This window comes from Colias eurytheme, chromosome 7 (genome assembly GCF_061535395.1).
Source record: "Colias eurytheme isolate Ceu_HAF_F1 chromosome 7, ilColEury1 Martin Lab GWU primary, whole genome shotgun sequence".
NCBI classification, from domain to species: Eukaryota; Metazoa; Arthropoda; class Insecta; order Lepidoptera; family Pieridae; genus Colias; species Colias eurytheme.
This window is the reverse complement of record NC_142986.1, coordinates 482,492-507,679: the sequence shown is the minus strand read 5'-3', so window position 1 is coordinate 507,679 and position 25,188 is coordinate 482,492. Positions and strand designations below refer to the sequence as shown.

General features: G+C 32.0%; 1 protein-coding gene across 1 annotated transcript; it reads left to right on the top strand.

Moving 5' to 3' along the window:
- Positions 1 to 1,239: 1,239 nt before the first annotated feature.
- LOC149906858 (uncharacterized) lies at positions 1,240 to 25,188 on the top strand. Its single transcript, XM_090103908.1, has 3 exons — positions 1,240 to 1,449; positions 18,379 to 20,912; positions 24,434 to 25,188. Exons 2-3 carry the CDS (start codon positions 18,379 to 18,381, stop codon positions 24,543 to 24,545), a joined length of 2,646 nt encoding a protein of 881 aa, XP_089960034.1. The 5' UTR covers positions 1,240 to 1,449; the 3' UTR covers positions 24,546 to 25,188.

The following is a 25,188-nucleotide window of genomic DNA, read 5'->3' as shown; positions in this document are numbered from 1 at the left end:
ACTAGAGGTCCGCCCCGGCTTCGCCCGTGGTACATATTTCGCAATAAAAGGTAGCCTATGTCCTTTCTCGGGTATCAAAATATCTCCATACCAAATTTCATGCAAATTGGTTCAGTAGTTTAGGCGTGATTGAGTAACAGACAGACAGACAGAGTTACTTTCGCATTTATAATATTAGTATGGATTGTAGTTTTGTATAATTAAAGTTATTTAGAAGGTAATATGTGGTTATTTTACATTTTTTTTGCTTTCTTTTCAATCCAATTAAAACAGTATAAATATAACCTACTTTTAATTGATTAAATTATCCAAAATAGATAGCCAAATAGCTATATTTATACTAATAAATTGTACAAGTCGATGTTGAATTCTAATTATCATATTTAATTTTTGTTTGTTTCATAAAGATAGTATAAATTGAAAACAATTATACTTTCAGATATTAATTAAGACTAGTTATAAACCTAATGCTCTACTTTTTATATAACTTAAAGGAAATACGACAAATACTTAATTGTTGCAATTAATATAAATTGCCTTGCAAAAACAAATCAATCAATAAACAACATAAATGTATTTAATACAATTCTCGATTATAATTAGTAGCATGTTTCTCAGTATAAAAACAATACATGCACATATTACATATTGTAAGTTATATGTGTAAGATTGTAATACATGCTCTACATTTCCTTGAAATCATCCCTACTAATAATATATTAAATGCGAAAGTAACTCTGTCTGTCTGTTACGCTTTCCCGCTTAAACCTCTCAACCGATTTTGATGAAATTTGGCACAAACAATCTTTAGACCCTGAGAAAGAACATAGGCTATCTTTTATCAAAACACCACGCGGGCGAAGCCGCGGGCGGAAGCTAGTATTACATATAGCTCTGTATGATTGTAATATATGCTCTACATTTCCTTGAAATCATTAAATTATAAATTGAGTTCAATTTTTTTCGTTCATAGTTAACTTTCAATCATTTTACAAACAAGATTTACATTTAATTTATTTGTCCAATGAATGTTTAAAGATAGCATAGAACAAAATCATTCATTTCGTGGTTTTCAGCACATTTCCAGATATGAAAATAATATAATAATATATATTTTATTATATATTTTATCTAAATCATCACACAGTCTCTCCGCAAACAAAAGTAACTTCCCTTCGTCTCTGAATACCTGCGAAGCTCAATCTTATGCAACCTCCCTTCTTCCACCTCTTGCACAACGCTCGCCGCGTTCCGACCACAGTCGTTACCCACGCGCCTTACCCTACCGACGATCACACGGTATACGCGAAAAGTGTTGATACTAGCAACTATTCGATTACTAAGTCGAATTTTTATCAAATAGTGCAAGCCCGGGATAGTGAGAGTGTATGAAAGAGGGCGGAGCATGCGCTCAAGTTGTTAATTTCACTTTCTAGGGGACACTGCGCGGTAAGCTTAAGTAATACTCGTGTGTAAGCAAGTGAATAACTTTCTTTACTTAGGAAGTACTGTTTTAATATAAACTAGATACATATTACTTTATAAGTTGTGTTGTTAGAGTTTATGTGCATGTGAATAGAGTTTTTAATGCCAAATTGAACGATTTAGCTGAAATTTAATTTTCAAATAGATCTGATTTTTTTCAAATAAGACTCTGGGATTTTAATCCCAAGACATAGCTTTTGAGGCATATTTTAGTATAAACAACCTTTATTCATTATTTGAGTAAAATACGAACCTTAAATCACGTATTAATGAATTGAAATAACTAACATTTAGCTCAATTATAATACATGAGTGCATGGCAATTATAATTTATAAAATAAATACGCTTATCACATCGATTTATTTCAAATTATATATAACTTAATAAATTAGATATTTATTATTATCCAAGGTTGTATGTGGTATACCTATACACGAATAAGGTATACAATTACCTTTTTTGAAAACCTCTATAAAGTAGGTACTACATATTATCCATTCAAGTACCAACACGACATCGTCTCCATAATCCATTGCGTGTCTTTGTTTATTTTTCTATCCTGTATCATTACAAAAACGACAAATACGCTCTATGTTGAGAGACGAGACAATTCTTGAAAACGTCGGTTAAAAATCAAAATTATACTCTTCATAAGCCAGGGTTCTATTCAATTCAGCCAGGAAATAAGATACCTATTTAGACTATGTAATTTAATATGTGCCTCGTTAGTCAGAGGATGGAGGTCTTTCTATTTATGAAAATCGGTCCAGTAGTTTTTGCTTCTTATGCTAAACTTAAAATATAAGTATAGTTTACTATATATTCAATTACCAGCTATACCAAATAAAAAGTACCTACTTTTCACAAAACATTACCTAATATCAATAAAATCACACAGGCAAAACCTACTAATTATCTTAAACGCATTGTCTTATAAGCATTACAATAGTTTAACAGTTGCTTCAATACAAAGAATAAATAATGCATTACGTAATGCATTAGAATAACAACACATAAAGGGACAAATTATACACGAATTAATTAGAGAAAGTAATATAATATATTAAAAAAATATTATATAATTTATCGATTTGCAAATTAACTACGCTCAAAAACTGGATGAATTTTCCGGAATAAAAAGAAGCCCATGACGTTCAGAGCAAAGTAATATATCTATGTGTTAAAATTTATCAAGATCATTTCAGTTATTCTGTCATGATAAGCAAACAAGTCCTCAATCAAATTAAAAAAAACAAAACAAATTAACACTTTCGAATTCATACTGATAAGATATAGCTATAATTACATATTTTTCCTGTTGTAAATGATTTCAGCTATACACATGATAGTCTCAGTTATTTATAAATAAACTAGTTTACTAAATTTACATAAACAATAATAATTATTATAATCACACATAATTTTATTATAAAAAAATCGACTTTATTACAATACAATATGTACAAATTATTTACGTTAATACTTAATATCAATAGGATCGAAATGAGTCACTAGTGCAAGAAATGAAATAAATGTAAAACAATTCTTCCGCACAATGTATTACAATAACTTCCGGAGAAGTATGTAACAGTGAAAACTATTTTCTTTTACTCAGTTACAAGAATTTCAACTTGAATTAATTCTGCACAATGTAAGCGTGCGTGTTTGCGTATTTTGTATTCGTGTGAGAACTCGAGCAATACTTGAATTTATTATTTGAGGAAGAAATAGTATCTGATTTTAAAGTTATCATCTATACTCATAATATTATAAAGCTTGTTTGTTTGGTTGAACGCACTAATCTCGGGAACTACTGTTCCGATTTGAAAATTTCGGTGTTAGATAGCCCATTTATCGAGGAAGGCTATAGGCTATATTATAATATCATCTCGCTGAGACCAACAGGAGCTGAGCACTGCGGGTAAAACCGCGGAGCATAGCTAATTACAATTTTGTTTTTCATTCTATTTTTTATCAATAATTGTGTGTTTTATCATTGGTAAAAGCTGCATATCTTAAAATATAAGTATGTAATACATAGTAACAAAAAAAACTACCTTTTCACCCGTTCTATAAATATAAAAAAAATCCAAAAGTGCACGCCTCATAATTTTTTTTAATAAATATTTATTAATTATTATTTTTGTTTATTTAATAACAATTAAACCACATCGAATCAGACCCTGAAAAATGAAAGGGTTCTATTCCTGAGCATACTCAAGCGTAAGAGAAAAAAAAAGACTCGATTAGTAAAGTATTTCGGTCGCTATCGTGTTAACAAGAAAAAGGATCCGCACATACAGACACACGGACGTCCAAGACAGAACTTTTTTAAACTGTTTTTTAACTAGTTTAAATAACAAAAATGACATCAAAAATATCATGAACGTTAAAAATAGTATTTTTTCTTAATATGTGTGTGTATGTATTATCTTACAAGTGCAATGTATGATACATAAAGACATTTTAAGTTTGAAAAATCAGATGTTTTGCGCGAAGTGACAGTAGTACCCACCTCAACGCTTCGCTTATGAGGCGTGCAATACATATAGACAATTGAACCGAGATTAATATTCTATAGCGATGAAGATTGTAGAGCATAAAATAACCAGACATAATAGAAGTGTTAAAAGCATTAGATATTAAATAATATTTAAAAAATACAGGAATATCATCGTACAAAATGCAGAAAATTGCAAGCAAAACCTGCTACTATAAAAAGTGAAATACAATTTCGAAGCAGGCTCGCCCACTGCAATTAGAGTATGATAGTGTTTATCTTCATTGCATATTTATAAACTAAGACGTGTTCTTATCATTTCATTAAAATGTAGAAATTATTCTTGCATTTCATTTAAATCAAGTGAACTTGGTATTAAATGCATTATTTAACGTCTATAGCGAATTTTTTTCATGTATAAAAAAAATCACAACTCTGTCACAACTATGATGATACCGACTTACATACATATTATGATCATTCATATTATTGAAGTTCGCATATTATTATTATTCAATAACATGTATTCTTATGGATTTTCTATGGTTAGTTACAGGTTTCATTTCTGCCTAAATGAGAGCTGTGAGATGACTGTCTAACAGTCTAAAAATACAGTAGCACCTCGTTAAGTCGAACCTCGATAAGTCAAAAACCTCCAAATCTCGAAAAAATGTCTTGTTCCCTTCCCTTCAAACCCGAAAACCTCTATTACTTGAAATTTTGTCCCTCTGTTAGTCGAAATAATCACCGAGTCCCTCCAAGCCATTTTGGTACATATTTTCACTCTATAACTCGAAAAATCAAATTTGACCTCTGTATCTCGAACATAGCAACGTTTTAGAAAACATTTTAGGAGTATACGATAATTAATTTATGACTCACGAAACACGTGTTTGCGTTAAGTATCTGATGACGAAATTATCGATTCAGTAGCTCAGAAAACCGATACTAATGATTAAGATGACATAGAAGACGTGAATAGTACATGCGCTCCATGGGTTTCCATCGAAGAGTCAAGAACCGTATTGAAAATACCTTACGAAATTTTATAAAGCAAACCAGTATCTTTGAAAAAGAAGAATTTTCTGCTCTTTATAGATTATAAAATGCTAGAGAACAACCAAATTATCTAAAGCAAAAAAAATACTGACTTTTTTAATGCCATATTTTTTATTTTAAAATGATTTGAAATAATATTGATATAAATAAAAACATGTTTGTGACCTCTGCAAGTTGAATTTTAATTTATTTTATCTCTGTAACTCAAAATTAATAAGAATAAACCTCAAACTCTTTATGTCGAATCAAAATCCGCCTAAGTCGAAATCCTCCATAAGTTGAAAACTCTATAACTCGAATTTTTTGGCGTCTCCCTTGATATTCGACTTATAGAGGTGCTACTGTAGTACCTACCAACATAATAGACTACAAGCCCATGTTGAAAAAGTTATGGGTCATTTGAACCACCAGGTGACCTATCTAGAACGATATATCATATAAGAGCATAAAATAATGAGATTCAGCACTATGCCGTCACTTGTAAGCTGTCCACCTGAGTGCAGATGAGAATTCGAAAGTGCAGGTAGAGATTTTTTCCCTTTGTCTCCATGATTTTTTTTGTACGACGTTACGGAATAATGGATTAAAAGCAGTATTGAAATAGTATGACACAGATGCCGTATGACCCATAACTTTTTCAACATGGGCTTGTAGTCTATTAAGTTGACACCAAACATCGAGATATATGTACTATGACACCAAATACATTATTTACATAGAGTTAGATGCAAAAATAACACTGTATATTCTATCCTCTACCAAGTGTACAATAATACAATAGTAGTTTACACATAAAGGATCTCCAGTACATTCTGTTACATTACCTAACCGTCATTATTATTTAGGATAGCGCAAGGCCGAGTCTGACATGTGAATACAAATCAGTGCGCTCGCCATGCAGGTCGCCACATAAATTAGAGTGGCGAAAACTCCATTCATCTCACAAGTCATATGACTTTGTAGATTTTTGCAATAGGCCTATGTTTGTTTAAGGGAGTTTTTAAAAATATTCATTTAAGAAATGGAATCCATCAAAAAATAGTTTTCTCCTTTGGCGTGCTGAGAGTAAAATTTCAAGATCGCGTCATGGCATTATACCGTCACGTCATGGAGTAAGGCGACGATTTTGCTATCTTTGAATGTTGCCAAATAAGTGTCGTTTTATGTTTTGCACGGCACACACGCTCTTTTTTATATTAATTGACAATTGTTTTAAAGATAATATTTATATTGATAGATGAATAATGTTCTATTGAAACAAATGCAAATATGAAATTAAGCAAAACTTTCCTTGCTTTTCTTACCTCTTGCTTTTAATAAGATTTAAACGACTGTTATTACACAACAGCATATAAAATTGTAATATTTTCCACACTATGTATCGTAATTCTTTCTTCTAATACCTTGTGTAAGTGACAGTGTGTGAATTAGAACAAGTATTACCAACTTCTCATTGCCGTGTATTGTGAGTATAGATTAGAATTTTCCATGAGAATCATAGGAAACTATAGCTGCAGCCTGCGACTTCGCTCGCGTTCACTAAGTAAAGGCTGGCATCGGTTACATTTAGGTACGAAGAATATAACAATTGCCTCATAATAAAAAAATATACCGGCCGAATAGAGAACCTTCTCGTTTTTTTTGGAAGTCGGTTAAAAATATAGTCATACCACATAAGTAAATAAATAAAGTTCAAAAGTATGTTTTTACAACTTAACTAGGTATCAATAAAATATCTTAAACACTTTTTTTCAACTTTCCTAAAAAAAACCAATTCGTCTTATAATTGAAAATGAAAGCATCAAATCAAATATTTCGGTACTTAAAATGTCATAAACACCTGTTTTGAAAGCAGCCATTGTTATGCTAATGCTTATCAAGTGTGCCAAATTGTTCAAGTTACTATTAAGTTATTTGGAGCAACCGTCACACCTCTATCAGCGAATAAATCACTACAAACTTGTACAATTAACTAGTTTTTAACAATTGCCATTTGTTTTGGATTAACACGACTAGCTGTGCCCCCAGTTTTATCCGCATTGCTCCGCTACTATAATCTACTACATTATAACAGTAAAATTCAAATCGGACCCATGGTTCCTGAGATTTACATGTTCAAAAAAACAAAAGCTTTACAATAATAAGTATAGATTCAAATCTCTGTTACATGACGTATCACAAAGCATAAAAACCTAGAAAATGTAAAAAAAATACAAAATATTATAATTAATTCCATATTCTGTCTTACTTTTAATATTACACAGCTATAGTCCTATATTTTGTTTTAGAGTAGCATCTCGTAGTTTTTTATCAAGTTGTACTTGGCCAGGTTTAAATAAAAAAAAAACACTCGGAAACCGCAAGTTTGCAAGAAGCAAATAAATATAATTTAAGTCTACTAAAGAAGCCGTAAATACTCGACATTTATCACATAGATAAATTCTTTGTACATTTTTAATTTCAAGATAGACTGAAATTAAAAATGTACAAAGAAAATTCCTGATTTTTTATTCCTTCATTTTTTTCTGACGATCGGGTACCTATTTACTAAATAAGTACCTACTTCTTAAAGTAGGTACTTATTTAGTAAATAGGTACGTTCAAAACTTTGCAGCCGGTAAGACTTGAACATAATATAAATGGCTAAAGATGACTTTGAGCTTTTACTTATAAAACCACAAATTTCATTATTAAACAATAATTCAAGAAAGAAAGAAAGAAAGAAAGAAAGATCTTTCTTTCTTTCTTTCAATAATTCAGTAATTTTCTCTTACATAATTATTGTAAAGCAAAGTCCTCGATCGCATAAATGATAAAAGTTGGAACTGCAGCGATTATGATGCTGTTTTCAGTAATGTATAACGTGGTCCTCGAGTAAGGCATTAGACTTTTAGAGCATAATTAGTGAACAAAGCCGCGAGCGAAAAACTAGTTTAACATTTAATTAAAATTTAAAAACATGCCACATTATTGCCACCTCTCCATACATCTACGATTTGACATTTACCAGTAAAGATAAACCAGATTCTGTTTGCTCTTCACCATGTTAAATCGTTGTAATTAAACATATTGTTGTCTGAATTGCAACCGTTTAAAAGGTTTATACCATTAAGGGCATCTTGGACGAATAAGGTGTAGAAGGTTATCCACTAGCTTTTATTATATCCTTTTTTATTTCATAGTTTGGCAATTACATTTATTGTAGAGAATTTAGGACTTAGCGCTTTAAGAATCGTAAATAATTGAAAACTATGTTGAATTAGGAAAAAAATGCCGTCATTTTTATCCTTAAATGTTGATAAATTGTTAAAATGCTTTATTTAAAATAACTAAATTTCAGGGATCAATATTGTAAAACATTAATAATAATATAATGACCTACCCATTCCTTTGATGTCTCCATGGATAAAATAATTATCTCTTCTTATTACTTTTAAACATGAATCACATATAGATGTTAATCTTTTCGCTTCCTCATAGAGAAAAAGATAAAGCTATAGCCATATTAATTGTTATAAAATACAATTTATGAATAAACATTTAAATAATTATTACCTACAAGTGACTTTTAATTAAAACAACCCTACACTTAACAATATTATCATAAACGAAAGTGAAGTCGAATTAAACCAATGATGAATGATGGTTAAATAAATCAGAAGAAAGATATGAAAATATTCCTTAAAAAAAATAATCTAATACAGTATAAGCCTTAGAGACTTAGGGTAGAGCGCAGCCTCACATTTCATGAGAACTCTGATTCATTTTATACTCCATTGAAATGTTACATTTTTTAGGCCTAACCTTGCAGTTTTTAGAGGACGCAATTTTATGTTTTTGATGTGTAGGGGGGGTCAGTGAGTAGCTAAAACCAAGTTTGTGGGGTTGCCACCCTTGTCCCACGGCCGCCATCTTGAAAATAGCGGTTGAAATGGTTTTTACGATATATCTCTTAAACTATTTATCTGATAAAAAAAATTGTTAGCATTATTTGTTGCAAATTAAATTTTCTACAACTTTTGTCCAGTAACTTTTTGTCGTAGAACTATAAATAAAAAAGTTATAAGCGAAAACGTTCAGAAATTAGAGCTTTTTATATTTTTCAATAAAACTTTTTTTTATCATTTTACGAAGAAATTATATCAGACCATTTTTGTAGATTGTTTTTCGAGGAACAACTTTTATATACAATATTTTTTCATTACGTCAATAGCTAAGGTTTTACAGCGCTCTGAAGTGAGTACTATTTTTCAGTGCTCCTCAACACAGTGAAACATTCAACTATTGTTTTAGATTGCCGATATTTCTTACGAAAATTATATGTATGACAATTTATGCTATAACCGAACATATAAAATCGTAAATATTATTACCAAAATTTCCGTTTTAACTACGCTGGGCCCCACAACCCAGAGGTCGATGGATTTCTAACCACGCTCTGGTTACCAAAATGTCGTAAAATGATTTAATCATACATAGGGACAAAGAAAGCGACTATGTTTTATACTATGTAGTGATTATGAAATATATTATAATTATTATTGTAAATTGAAATAATCCACAAACAATGAACTCACTTACCTAAATGATCGTATGAGCGCTAAAACTTTCACTTTAGCGATTCCGATTTTGTAATTACATAGGAATGTACCTTTCTTATTTGCTTCCTTAAACACGTCAGTATTATAAATCGATATAATTATAATTTACATGTTAAATATATGTGAATCATTGATTTTATGATACACTTAAGAATATAGCAGCACTATAGTAGGTACCTAATATTGTAAAGTAAGTAAGTAAGGGATTGGACAAACCAGCGGGCAAAAGCAAGTATTTCTATAGCGTATTTGTTAATTGTTATTCTGAAATAAGTTTGAAACCTTTATTTTTGACGAGTATCATCAAAACCCGTTCAGTGGTTTTCACATGAAATAGTAAAACAACGAATACCTACATTGAAATGAAATTAATTTTTTCAAACGAAAAGTGGTGTTGTGACTTGTGAGTAAAATATGATCTGCACAAACTACTTACTGTTTCTTTTTAAACATTTATTTACCACTAGCTATGAGCTATCCGACTGCGGCTTCGCCCACGTTTTCAAATAAAAACCCGCATAGTTCCCGTTCCCGTGGGATTTTCAGGATTGCGTCATTTTCCCGGGATAAAAAGTAGCCTATGTCCTTTCTCGGGTATCAAAATATCTCCATACCAAATTTCATGAAAATTGGTTCTGTAGTTTAGGCGTGATTGAGTCACAGACAGACAGACAGAGTTACTTTCGCATTTATAATATTAAGTATGGATTTATCTGGACATGTCAACCATTATAACAAACACGCAACTTTCATATTTATTTCAAGTTTTTTATTTCCTTTTCCGTTACGTCGGACCTCCGTACGTGTATTTAGAGCACACATATACGGCCCCGGCTTGCCTTGACCTCCCACACAAGGACATCTGCATTAGATAATCTGCTAATCTTTCTTGTTTAATCTTTATTCGCTAATTCAGTGAAAATTTTATTAACACAAGGCGTCAAGGCGAAAGAATTAGCTGCTTATGTAGAATAAATACATTTTTGCTTTGATTTTATCTACGTATTGTTAATTTTACAAAATAAAGAACATAACTTAAAATTTAATTGTGTTTTGACAGTTTTCTATATTCATTTATTTTTACAACTTGATAAAATTTACTTGATAAAATAGATAAAAAATACATGATTTCTAGACTTTAAATTATGTATATTATACACAATTTAACCATAGTCAATAGATTTTAAGTATTCGTTTCCCTAATGCTTCATCTTTTCCAAGTAACATAAAAAAATTACCTCGCGTCAAGCCGAGCAATTACAGGACAAACGACAAGTTTTTCATATGCATTCATGAATTTTCAACAGAAAATATATTGCTGCGCTCCGCGGTTTCACCCGCGTCCCTCCGCATCCTGTTGGACTTAGCGTGATGATAGCTGCCCCCCTAGTCAAGTGGCTTTCTGTTAGCGTAGCGTTCAATAGAATAGACTACGAATGTATGAGATTGACGTAGGCTGTAGATTTTATCTACAGCCTACGTCAATCTCATACATTCGTAGTCTATTCTATTGAACGCTACGCTAACGGAAAGCCACTTGACTAGGGGGGCAGGTCTTAGCGTGAAGATAGCCTATAGTCTTCCTTGATGAATGGACTATCTAACAACGAAAGAATTTTTCAAATCGGATCAGTAGTTTCTGAGATTAGCGCGTTCAAACAAACAAACTCTTTCGCTTTATAATATTAGTATAGATTATTCAAAAATACTTAATCTGTATCTACAACACCATACAATAAATGATACCGATTTCGCAAATAAAACCGCCATTCACGGAACAATAGTGTTGCAACCTGCAACTGTATAGGAAACGCTTGCAACACCTATACAAAGCAAATATTTATTGACCTGTGGCACAGGGCTGGTAATGTCAAGCGATACATAAATACCTTCATATTCTCAGCAATTTGGCGCCAAAATTAGGGTAGGTATAAACTCAAATAAATGTTTGAGGTAATTACAGGAATTTTAAATATATAATTTGTTGGTTTACAAATGCTTATATAGAACAAAAATATTAAATTACTGATTTATATCATAATTCAACACGTCCATAATATAATTTACTAAAATAAAAAAAGGTTAAACCGCTTATCTACAAGTAGGTATCTAATTCGTTAAATAATTTTAATTTTTGCACATTTATATATTACTCGAAAATTTAATTCGTTTTATAATTATATTTTCAAACTTCCTTATTATTATTTTAAGGTCAAACGAAATTAAATTGTAATACTGCTTTTCTTTCTAATTCCTCAATATTAAAATGTTGTTTTAGTTTTGCATAGATTTAAAAAAAGATATTAGATGCTTTTCATTTATTGCACGCCTCATAAGCGAAGCGTTGAGGTGGGTACTACTGTCACTTCGCGCAAAACATCTGATTTTTCAAACTTAAAATGTCTTTATGTATCATACATTGCACTTGTAAGATAATACATACACACACACATATTAAGAAAAACAATATTTTTAACGTTCATGATATTTTTGATGTCATTTTTGTTATTTAAACTAGTTAAAAAAACAGTTTAAAAAAGTTCTGTCTTGGACGTCCGTGTGTCTGTATGTGCGGATCCTTTTTCTTGTTAACACGATAGCGACCGAAATACTTTACTAATCGAGTCTTTTTTTTTCTCTTACGCTTGAGTATGCTCAGGAATAGAACCCTTTCATTTTTCAGGGTCTGATTCGATGTGGTTTAATTGTTATTAAATAAACAAAAATAATAATTAATAAATATTTATTAAAAAAAAATTATGAGGCGTGCACTTTTGGATTTTCCAAATTATTTTTGTATATTTTTGCGTATTTTATTAACATTTACATTGACATAAGTAAGTATATGATAATAAATTGCCATTAATAAATAAATAAATACATAATAAAAACTTGATTATATAATATGATTTTGCCCAATGCTGAACTAAAATTGAAATAAGTAATAGAGAGTAGAGATTAATGAGTTTAAATATGTATACTTTATCAAATGATATAAAAGTTTTGAGTTATGATCACACGATGTTTACAATAGTGTTGTGTATAATCAATAATGTGTAAAAATTGAATATTTGGATGTAATTTCATATACCTACGTACCTACAGGCACGTCGGCACCTCAACTTTTTGAAAATTATTTAAATTTATTTATGATAGGTACTTTATTGCACAAAAGTAAATCTAGTGCAATCTTATAAGGTACAAATATTTTGCACAATTATTGCAAATTGGCCTTATTGCTATACAGCAATCTCTGCCAGGCAACCTGGTAGGAAAGGGAATGTAAGAAGTTATAAATTATCGTCAGTTGTTCCCCTCAAAACATTTAATCTCATGGCATTAGTAAAATGATGTCTAAAAACGTTTTATACGATACATTGTTTAGCTAATGACAGGTGAGGTGTAAGCTTAGCGAGAGATTTCACTCTTCATGGTGGCCGGATATCGGGGTCGTTCACCCGCGTTACGCTGCGTCTGTGTTACTGCGAAAGTATCCCTGTGTTTATCTGAAAACCTATGTGGATTAAAGTTACCTATGTTATGTTTAATATCGTAAATATACCTATTTTCAAACGGCTTTAAAAAAAAGGAAGTTTTCAATTTGACTGTGTTACCGTGTGTGTAAGTATGTGTTTTATTTGTTTGTTTGAGTTTCTTACAATGTTACCTCAGAACTTTTGACTGGGTAATCCGATTTTGAAGATTCCTACTTTCAATTTAAAGTGCCTATGCCTATATATGTTGACTCTGTTTATTTGTTCAGTTCGGACAATTTGAGGAAGGTTTAGTTCTTTACTGCAAAATGCTTTACGAAATATGAAGAAATTGACAATTTTTTCACTTATAAAACGCTTTTTTGTGAAAAATATATATTCTCTTTCTCTGATAGAAAATACATTATAATTGGTACACGCGTCATGCTCGACATTAGATAAATTACAGATAACAAAAGAACAGATAACCCTCCGTAATTAGTAAATTAAACATTTTACAATTATAATTTGTACAAGTGTAGCGCGCGTATCCGCTTACTAGAGCAGAACTAATTCATGGCTTCACAAACGGTTTGATAAACAATGCCTTGTATTCAAATGTATTGTGAAAATTAGCAAATATTATGCGCCTTTCACTGAGCGTGCAAGGGCAGTAATATAATTAGATACTTATTTTAAATCGTTTTAAAGTGAAACTTTGGCAGCGGTTATGGAAAATTGAGAGTCAATTTTAAGAAACCGTCACGTTTTACGTTAAAAGGAATGAAAAAGAGAGCTATATTTCTAAAAAGTTTTCTTCTATTACAATATTAGAGTTTGTTTTTTTTTATTATTGCATATATTAGAACTTTAAACAAACCTCAAATCATAAAAAATATAATTTCGATGTGGATCTACCAATCCGCAACATGCAGGTGAAAACAAAAATGTGCTAATGATAACAAATAGATTATTTGTTCCTAATTATCAGGAATCAATTTGACTTAAGTAGAAATAAGACCTTTTTGTACTTTCTTTTTTTGTACCTACAAGATTCTTTTTGGCTTGACTTCTATTAAATATTTTTAAAAAATAGTTCAGGAAAATTTTCACACACGGCACGATCTGATCCCGTACTAAGCTTTCGCTTGTGTTATGGAAACCAGATGGCTGATAAACATACATATATAATTTGAAATAAATACTTATATAGATAATTAACACCCAGACACAGAGCAAACATCTATGTTCATCACACAAATATTTGCCCGGGAATCGAACCCACGACCTCTGGCTTGGAAGGCCAACCAAACCAACCGGTCAGTCAAATTATTGCCTTGTAAATTTTGTATTTTTATAGCCTTCTCTACCTTTGTTATTTCTAGTGTGTACTTTAAATAATAAACTACGTGTGATAAATATAGTCAGCGCTCACTCTCACACGCAAGACGCGGAAACAACCAACAATTTCCATTCACACAATAACTTTTAGAAATTCATCGTAAATTATATAAAAAGCTTGTCGCTAGAACCATTATTATGTATATTATATGCATATTACATGACAATAGGTAACTTTTACATATAAACTAAAATTATGATAATTTATCTACCTTAATGTGATAAGCATTTTGCATACAAACAACTAATGAATAAATAATGAAGTTTAAACATAATTGAAAAATATAATAGCTTATAATTGGATGCAAAACAAATCCTACTATAAATATTATAAATGCGAAAGTTTGGGAGGATGGATGCTGTGATGGATGTATGTGTATGTTTGCTACACCTCCATAAAAAACTACAGAACCGATTACAATGAAATTTAGCACAAATATAGACGGTAACTTGGATTAACACATAAAATAGATTTTATCCCGGAAATCGCACGGTTACGGGAACTATACAGGTTTTTCTTCGAAAACGTGGGTGAAGCCGCGGGCTGAAAGCAGTATATTATCAAAACATTAATGAGTAACATTACATAAGTGTTACAAAAATCAAATCTGTTTGGGCTCTTAGAAACTATATTAGAATAATTAATAAAGAAACACAAACATGAATCCTAAAAACATAAGTTTCTTTTGTGCAGTCCTATAAAAGTACTGCTCCAGTATGTAAATTGCATATTTAGATGTGCATGCACAAATTGAAATTAAAACTTACCAACATAACAGCGACTGTCAACTTGCAATAACATAAAATCAGCATTACCCAGATTTTTATGCAAAACATTATTTTCTAACATTGTTGAACGTATGTGCACACGCAGCTTGATCAGCGGAACGATTCATTGGAACTTTTAATCCGATAATTTTTACTTTAAATCTATCCTTGGGTACATTAATAATGTTTTGCTTTCTTTAATTTCCCATAAATAAATATCTCTACTTCAATTATGTAACGAAATTTATATATATTTACTTCAACGTTAAAGGCGACATTTATTCATTAAGTCATAAATAAGAAAACAAGAAATAAAATATTTTTATCGGTTTTACAATGTTTTATGGCCACGCTCACTATAAAATGCACGTAACGTTAAGTTCATTTATTTAATGAATAATTAGTTATGTAAATAACATAATATATTTAACAATATCATGAAAATTATTGAAATTTGATTTTATAATCAAACTATTTTCGCGCGGCAAATTATACACTAAGGGCCGATTTTTCAATCGCGAGATAAACAGTCTAATAAATACCCATCGAATAGATTTATTCAATTATTTATCCAACTCATTACGGCTCGCCTATTTTTCAATCGTGATTTATTTGATGAATAACTATCTGACCAAATATTTCCATATTGGCAGCACTGCTCTCGGAGTGGCGAAACAAACATATTAAATTAGTCAAGTTAGAGCGGGATAGAGTCAAATCTTGCAATTTGTCAACAACCGTCATTATGACTAACGTCAGGAGTGCACTTGTCTTCTATGATTGTTGATTGTTGTTTTGATTCGAGTAAAGAGTTTGGTTAAATTTGTGTTTCAATTTATATATTTTACGATGGAAACGACATACTTAAAGGCAGCGTTCGGCAAATTTTCAATGGCATGGTCATCAATACTATCAAAAACACCAATTTCAATATGATTTTAATTGATAATAATTATATAGAAAGAGGTTTAATTGTTAATAATTCTACGCTCTATGTTATGACATACGAAAATATCTCAAATTTGACGCGTCAGTTGTCAACTCAAACGCCTAACAGTCGAATAGCGCGCTATCTGGCCGTTGGAGCGGCAAATAGATTTATTCCTCAAATAACGTAGTTATTGGATAGATAAGTCCTATTCGTCTATTGAAAAATTGAATATTTTGTTAACTGAAGAATAAAGTCTATCTAGCTGTTTATCTGGGCATTGAAAAATCGGCCCTAAAAAGAAAAACTCTATCTATAAAAATATCCATCAAAATCCGTTGCGTAGCTTTAAAGATCTAATACCTACATATATATATCTATTATTCATAAACTTCTCTAAATAAAAATCGAACCGATGATATGAATAATTTAACATATGCATGTATATAATTAAAAAATACTCAAAGTATCATTTATTACAACATATTATGTACAATTATTAACAGATTACGAAATAAAACCGGTTTCAAACATTCTCACAAACTTATAAATATAAATACGCATCTCTTTTCCACTAGTGAAAGTGAAAATTCATTTAGTTTCTTTTCTTTACACTTTACTGGGCACAGTTTAATCAAAATCTATTAAACTGGGCTTAGCTGTTACTATTATCACGTTAATTAATGTTCAATGGAGATTTATGTAAATAACTTATTATGGAAACGAAAATTTGTAAATTTTATTCTTTAGTTTCTTCTTTCGTAAGTTTAGCAAATTGTCGAAGAAATCATTGGTAGTATAGTTAAATGAACGAATAAATGTTATCTAAATCATCACGACATTATTATGAATTCGTAGGGAAGGTGTTATGGCTATCACACACGCTAAGGTACATCTGACAGGTCCACCTGTACAGTGTACAGGGGCCTTAGACAAAGTAACAATTAAAAAACGATAACGCAGTTAGAAAAGGGAAAATGTATGGGATTGACATTAGATAGACCACGTGATCTAACGCGGCGTATGTCAATCCCATACATTTTTGCCTTTTCTAACTTCGTTATCGTTTTTTAATTTTTACTTTGTCTAAGGCCCCAGGTAGTGTGGAACGTGTGTAGGAATCATAAAATGTTAATGTGAAATCTGAATAAACCTGTGCATTTTTTGTAAACCATAGTGTGTACTCCTTACATTATACTATATCTACGTCTACAAATATATATTATTACCTATATATTTACACATTAAAATGTCCGACACGAAATACGGACATAGCCGCACACATCCGAAAGTTTGAAAGTAACACATGTAAAAGTTATTTACATGTGTTGTATAATCACATGCCGCAACTGTCATGCGATGTAATGAGACACTTTATACAACTGATACCATAATTTCTTTACTACTTTAAATGCTTGAGTAACATAGAAATCTAAATAACAAGACACTAGAAGTCGTAAGCGTGCGTGACCTTGTCGCCACTCAGGTGATTTGCACATCACCAGTGCATTCGTCACTGTTCAGTTGCTCTGGAGACGTATGAGTGTATACATGGTGTGTTTCAGCAATTCCCATTGCGGATATTCTTCCACAAGTTGTAATTATACTTATAAAGGAATAATATTTCATCGGAAAATATATTTTTTTTAGAAATAATGCCGTTTTTCCTTAAAATTATAGAATATTTACAAGTATTACGAGTGTCACCATAGTAATCGAAATAACAATGAATGACACAGTCGACCATTCTTATTATCACGTTTGTTCGTATTGGAGCAAAAAGTCTCATATACTTAGGGATGTTATTCTAAAATAAACCGTAAATTCGTGCGTTAGGATACATATTCAAAAGCTTAATTTAATAGATAAGTTAGTTTTCACTAAAATCAAGCTGTCCAATAAAAGGCATAGTTTACTTGTGTGTAATGTTTAGCTTTCGGTTTGAATGTGTTGATTTTGGCGACAGCGGTTTTCATACGAATTATGACATTACAGCACTTCTATGTGTCTTGTTATTTAGATTTCTATGTTGAGTAACCTCTCAAATTACTTATAGTAGAAAACGAAGCATTCATAGGCTAATGTTAAAGCCGACTGGTTAATATTAATCTATGTTTGATTATATTCAAACGCGAGTCTTATTTTCAATTTTTCTATTACAGATGGCTCCCGTAAATTCACTACGGATATGTGCCATTCTCTGGCTGTTCTGCGCCGTCAGCGTTAGAGCCGATGCCAACGACAATACGACAACAACAAAGACAATAAGAACAACTATCCTACCGTCAAGGACAACACGAACTGAATTAAAAGTATCAAGGAGTCTCAACAACCACGACACGCAAACCGTTAACGTCAGAACGAAATCTGGCCACCTCACGCAGCTTATCGTTAAAAAGAAGGATGGAAAGTCTTCAACGCACGCTAGCAGCACCACCCCTGTGCCTACCACCGTTTCGGTCAAAACGACTTTACCTAATATCAAATTTAACACAACCGAAGATAACAAAAACAAAACAGACTCGAGAGATCAAAGAAAAATTAGCTTCGGCCCCGTCAATAGTGATTTAGCTGGTTTCGATTATTATATCAATCGCAATAAACACGACGAATTCAGTGACATCAAAGCTGAATACGGAAACTGGTCACCAGTATCCGTGTATCCAGAATCACACATTCAAGAAGATGGCGGCAAACCGGAAGCCGACCCTGAAACTTCTAGCTATTATCCCACGTACGATAATCAAGAAAAGATAGAAAATAAAAAGGTTTACATAACATCGACGAGTTACATGGACTATAACGGCCCTATTAAAAGTTATAGATTCGACCCACACAACCCTGTTATCAAAAATGATAGGAACCCGGTATACATAGAAGTAGTCAGTACTAAAGTTTCAGACGGTGAAGGTAAATATAAAGTGCCTGACCCAGTTATGGTGAGCTCAGATTCAATGTACGTGAAAAAGGCTTTTGATAAATTTAACAAAAGAGGAAGGTCGATATTAACTTTAGGTGAGGATGGAATACCAGAAATTCAAGGTATTAGAATGCCGGATGACGAGTCAGATAAGAAGACGTGGAGGAATGCACGCGTTGTTAATGGAGAACTTGTACCATACCCCGAAGGCTACACTCCACCCAAAGCTATACCAGAAGCCGATGTCTACCCTGACTTAGCGGCTGCTGATCCAGCTCAAAACTTGGGACCGTTTACTAAAGAAGACAACTTTGAACCTAAAGATGGACCGTTCACTAAATTCGACAACATTAAATTCGAATCGGATGACTTCGTCCCATCCGTACAATATAAACCCAAAAAAGAGAACCATTACGTTAAAACTGGATACGGACCTTTCACGAAAGCTGATAATTCTAAAGTGGCGAACTCTAAACTTATTGAATACATCAAACAGATCAATGACCAAGAGTTAAAACGCGATTACTTCAGCGGTCGCAGTTCAAGAGCTCACAATGGTGACCTAGATTACGCGGAGAGTCACATTCAAAGGCGTATGTTACAGCATCCAGGTGAAAATAATTTTCCCAATTCAATAATGTACACTCCGAAAAACGCGAAGCCAGGATTCGATGAAAGTGTAAGAAATCCAGTGCTTCAATATGCTCACCCAGATCTCGGAGTACAACCAGCTAAAGCTACTAGAGACAATATTGAGAATCATGAAAATAAACGCAAAATTAATTATTATACTAGTAGTGTTGTACCGAAAAGTGCTCATCCTTACCCAATGGAACCCATTAACGGATATAATCAACAACGTAGTCAGAATATTCCATCTAATAACCGGTACTATGAGGATGAATACAACAAGTTCTCATACTACGACCACAGCCCGGCAAAATATCCGTACGGATACGGCTATATCAAACGCGTTCCTGAGCCATCTCTATGGCAACGCTTCACAAATTCCATGAAAGATACCATCAATAGTGCAAGTCAAACAGTGCAACAATTCACTAAACCTTTAATCGACCCTATTGCTAAAGTCACACAGCCAATCTTTGATCCTCTCTCAGAAGCCACACAAAAAATATCTCATAACCTAGGTTTGTATCCCTCTAATTCATTACAAAGTCAGAGATATGCACAGGATAAGATTGGAGTAGCTGCTGCGGCTTCCGGCGCACCAGCGATGTTACCAGCTTTAGGACTAATGGCGGGTGGTGCTGCGTTAGGCCTCGGAGCAGTAGCCGTTGGAAGACTGTTTGACGTCAATCTAATGCGCAGCGCTGACGACAGCGCGGACGAAAAGGAACACAAGCGATCCTTCGGGGACGCAGTTTACGATTACGACAGAAAAATTCTCACCAGGCAAAAGTTCTACGACGACAATTACAAGATGCCGAGCGAGAACGTGTACGTGGTTATGTCTCCAGACGGTAGCGATAGGACGAAACGCCACGTCAGCTTCTACGAGCCCTTCCAAGTTGTTTCTGGCGTGAGACAGCGGCGGAGCGTGAAGCGAGATCTCGTGGACGACATGACGGACGACTTGCAGCACATAGACTCGAACCCGGCGCAGTCGAGCCTCACGTCCGCGGCCATGGACCTGGTGAAGCAGACGGACTGGAGGGACTCACAGTGTGCCAAATTCACATTCTGCAAGGTCCTCACCTCACAGCCCTCAGACTCTATATTTGCGATGGAAAAGAAAATGGAGTCGCTTCTTATAATGTGAGTTTAATTTTTATTTATCAAATTATTTGGGTTTCGATGCTTTCAAACAATCAATTCACTATAGACTCGTATCGTATATAAATTTTATCTAAAAAATCAAACTGATGTTAGAAGTTATCATGAGTGGTACATTATTCATGCGATGCGCATTCTTTGTATAATGTGATAAAGATGAAATGCAAGTATTTAAAAGCGTTTAAATTTCTAATCGAAAAACATTACATACTTATATATAAGCTTAAAATGTTAGAAATAATGTGATTAGTAAAAGATACAGAAGTCATATTGTACAAACATTTGAAAAACCATTCGCACCTTTCATGCACGCGAGATAAATATATAAGTATATAAGACAAGTTCTTTCAAACTAGTTATTTACTTCGACACTTTCTATGGGTCAATAAACATCGCTTTGTAGGCATGCTCGTTGCATAATGTTTTCTATATTATGATTTTGACATTTTACACGCGAAAGCAAGACATGAATTGTTAAAATTTCAAATAAATTTAAGGCAGAAATTTGATGAAAAAATGCGTTCGAAAAAACTGGAAAGTGTTCTGGAAGTTTTGAAGATGGGTAATAGATATTGATGTCTATCGAATTCGAATTTCCACTTACCATTAAAAATATTTGGAATATTAGGTAGTGGCAAAGTGAAAATTCGAAAAACAAAACACAGAGAAATCGATAAAACCATGATAAAACCCGCCCAATTTCAGAACTTCCGGAAACCTGATGACATGGGTTTATCTATTGAACTATTGGTTTATAATGAATACATTCATAGAATTTTGATAGAAATATTTTAAAATCACGGCCTCATTCACGTAAATATGTTATTCTACACCATCATCTGTCAAATATCAATCCAATTCAATCCATGCTTCATTTCACTATTTCTTTTTGTGAATATATTTTCAATGCATACTTTACTTTCGCGAATATTAATAGTATTCTTTTTTAATCATTGCAAAACTATTGGAAAGTGTTCTGTAATCATCATAATCTTTAAAATTAAAAGCACATTAGAGGCTTTAAATCAATAATTAGAATTAACCTCAATAATGGGTCGACCATAACATATTAATTTATGATTATGTATTGCTTACGCAAGTCAATAATTTTCTCTCGTCGAATTATATAATAATCCTCATATTAACCTCTTAAAATCTTGATCGACTCATTAAAAATGCATTTATGTATTTTATGTGTACACGTACCATTTTTTTATGCATTTAACATAAACATAGATACAAAAATTTTAAATTTATCCATCTTTTGATTAAACAAATACCTTCATCGAAATCTTTCAAATTTAAAATATATAGAAAAAGCACATTTATTAATAGGTTCTTGAGCTATATAAAACAGTGTACTTACTACTTGTATAAATAAAAGTTAAAGTTATAGTCGACTAAAAACAATTCAACCATGTATTGATACACTGAGATGCTTATACGATGTCCATAATTCATATTCATGAATACAATCTACTGACATACATACTGCGGTTAATGTTACTGCAAATTCTTTTAATTATTGTGCATTTGCATAAGACTTTCGTTAAAGTCATTGTTAATATCTCGTAAATAATATTTGAACTAAATATTGAACCGAAGAGTCAAAGAAAATCAAACGACAGATAATAAAGTTTATATTTTTTTTGTATGTTGAAAAATAGACATGTTTTATGTATATTTCTATAAGATCTCTTCCCGCGTATTTATTTATATTAAGTATAAAAACACAAAAAATCAACATATAAAAGTCGAATATCTTAAAGAGATGCGTGCAAAAATAAGTATAATTTAATTCGGCAACACGTCGAATGAAGCATTCCGAAGAAAATAAATGGAGAAAAGTGAAATGGTTACTATTTAATATTTTCCTCACGAATAGTTTCGTGTCCCCGCCATAATGACCACGCAATACGCAATGTCACACGTTTTTGCAAATGGCTACATTGTTTTCTATGTAACATTTAAGATTTGTGATATAGAAAATTTGACACATTATCTTGTACATTTCATTCTGTGCTTTTTCTTATATATTAAACATGTACAAAAAATGTATGTCTATACAAAAAATGCGTTGTATTTTATTTATTTAGGTCAACCTTTTTTAACACTGTGTAAACACGCATCACTTTTATTTGAAAGTGAAAGACTTTCGTTTTATTATTATTGTATGTATTACATTACTTCATTGTATTACATAAAATAAATGACGCTTGACTTGCGCTAGACAGAATAAATGCTGAAGTCTCTTATTCTTTACAAAAACATATTTAATTAATTCCAATTGTTTTTTAATTAAAATTGCAACTATTGTTGGAAGTGTTACACGGAATAATTTAAAATTAATAACCGAATATTGAAATTACATAACCGTCGCTGACGCAACCGCCAAATTTTACTTCAGACAGTTTGCCGCCAAAACGAACCGTTACATAAAATCGGATACGTGGACAGAGAAAGTGTGCGAGCGGCATTCCGAACTGGCTGGCGGAAAATTTGTACAATTTATTAATTATTGCGGAAATAATTTGTAAATCATGATACGGCGCATATATCTAATACTTAGTAATAACTAATTAATATTTTTGTCAGGTTTCATTGTTGCCGTGACGCAATTATCCAATGAATGTTGCAATTGCTTGTATGTACCTAAACGTGTTGTTCTTTTCACACGAAGCAAGCAAGCATGTTGTATGTGAATTGGCATATTTTATAAAATCTCATCTGTCGGTCTGTATGTCTTGTATACCTACGTAGCATATTATTATTAGTCTGTGGTATGAGTAATCAAATTTTATTATTCATTTATCACTATTTAATTTCTCTCATAATCTTATTCGAGCATTGATCCTTATATTTTTGTTAATCTTTAATGACCTATAACATTTATATATTTCAGTAAATATTCAAAGGTCGAGTGAGAGTTTCGTTCGGAAACAAAGGCGTCAAAAACTTTAGCGATAAGCTGATAAGATATCATGTGTTAATTTGTACACGTTTTTCGAATATTACGCAGTAAAAAACGTTGAGTTTCTTGTGAAAGCGGGACTGGCCCTACAGTCAAAGTTACCGCACCGCGCCTTCCTCGTGAGGTTTACGTATAAATATAGAGATTGCGAAGTCGGTCGAGTAAACAACCGCATGAAAGTACTTACCTATATATACTTTAACGAGGAAAATATCGTTAGAAATTATACGTGATTTCCTTGAAACGATTTTCAATATTAATCAGAATAGTAGAAAAATCAAAAAACGTAACACATTTTATTTTTATTTCAAATAGCTTGTCTTGATTAGCTGAGAGACTAATGCGACATTTGATTAAATAAACTTAAATAATTATAGATATCTATTATATACTTACCTATACTTTTATTCAAATATTTATATTGTTATAAGACATAACATAGGTACATTGTCGTACCTACATACCACAAATCGGAAATTTTTACATATTTAATTCCCTTATTAACACCATAACTTACTTACTTACTTTCCAGGTTATCAAGAGGAAACAGCGCGAACGCAGCTGCAGTGGCCCACCAGCTCGGAGACGTGATGGCGGCCAGCAGGGACCACGACTGTTCACGATTTTATTGTGATTCACAGTGATATCTATAGCTTACCAACTCTACAGAACCTAAAAGTGTTATAATTTATTTATTTATTCAACCAGGACTCATTCTTTAGTAACAAAATTCTTAAATAGCTATGTTAGTATGTCTTAAAATAGCTTAATTTTATTATGACTAATGACATTGATTTAAAAGTGAATCAAAACAATACTAAAAGAATTGTTATTTTATTGATGAAAAAATTAATCGCAAATAACTATATTTCCTGTGACACATTTAGGATTCGCAAAACTCTGTAGAGTTGGGAACTACATGTACATGTGGACACTAGATTAGGAAACAAATGAAAAATTCGTTATTTATCCGTCTGTATAGACAGATAGATATAAATAATTGTGTAGCTATATTTTACTAGCATCTATAGCGAATATCAACATCCACTATGCAAATGTTTTGTATTGTCGACATGGAACATGATATTGGCCTAAGATATTTGAATTAAAAGTTTAATTCTATCAGAAAAAAATAGTACATGCTTATGAACCTAAAAGAAATTGTCACTGCAATGAATTCGAATTTTAATAGAAAAAATGCAATTGCTAGTATCCGATTATATTACCCATGTTGCGTTTAAAAAAACAAATTGACATTTTGACGGTTAGCTTTCCCTCCATTTTGAT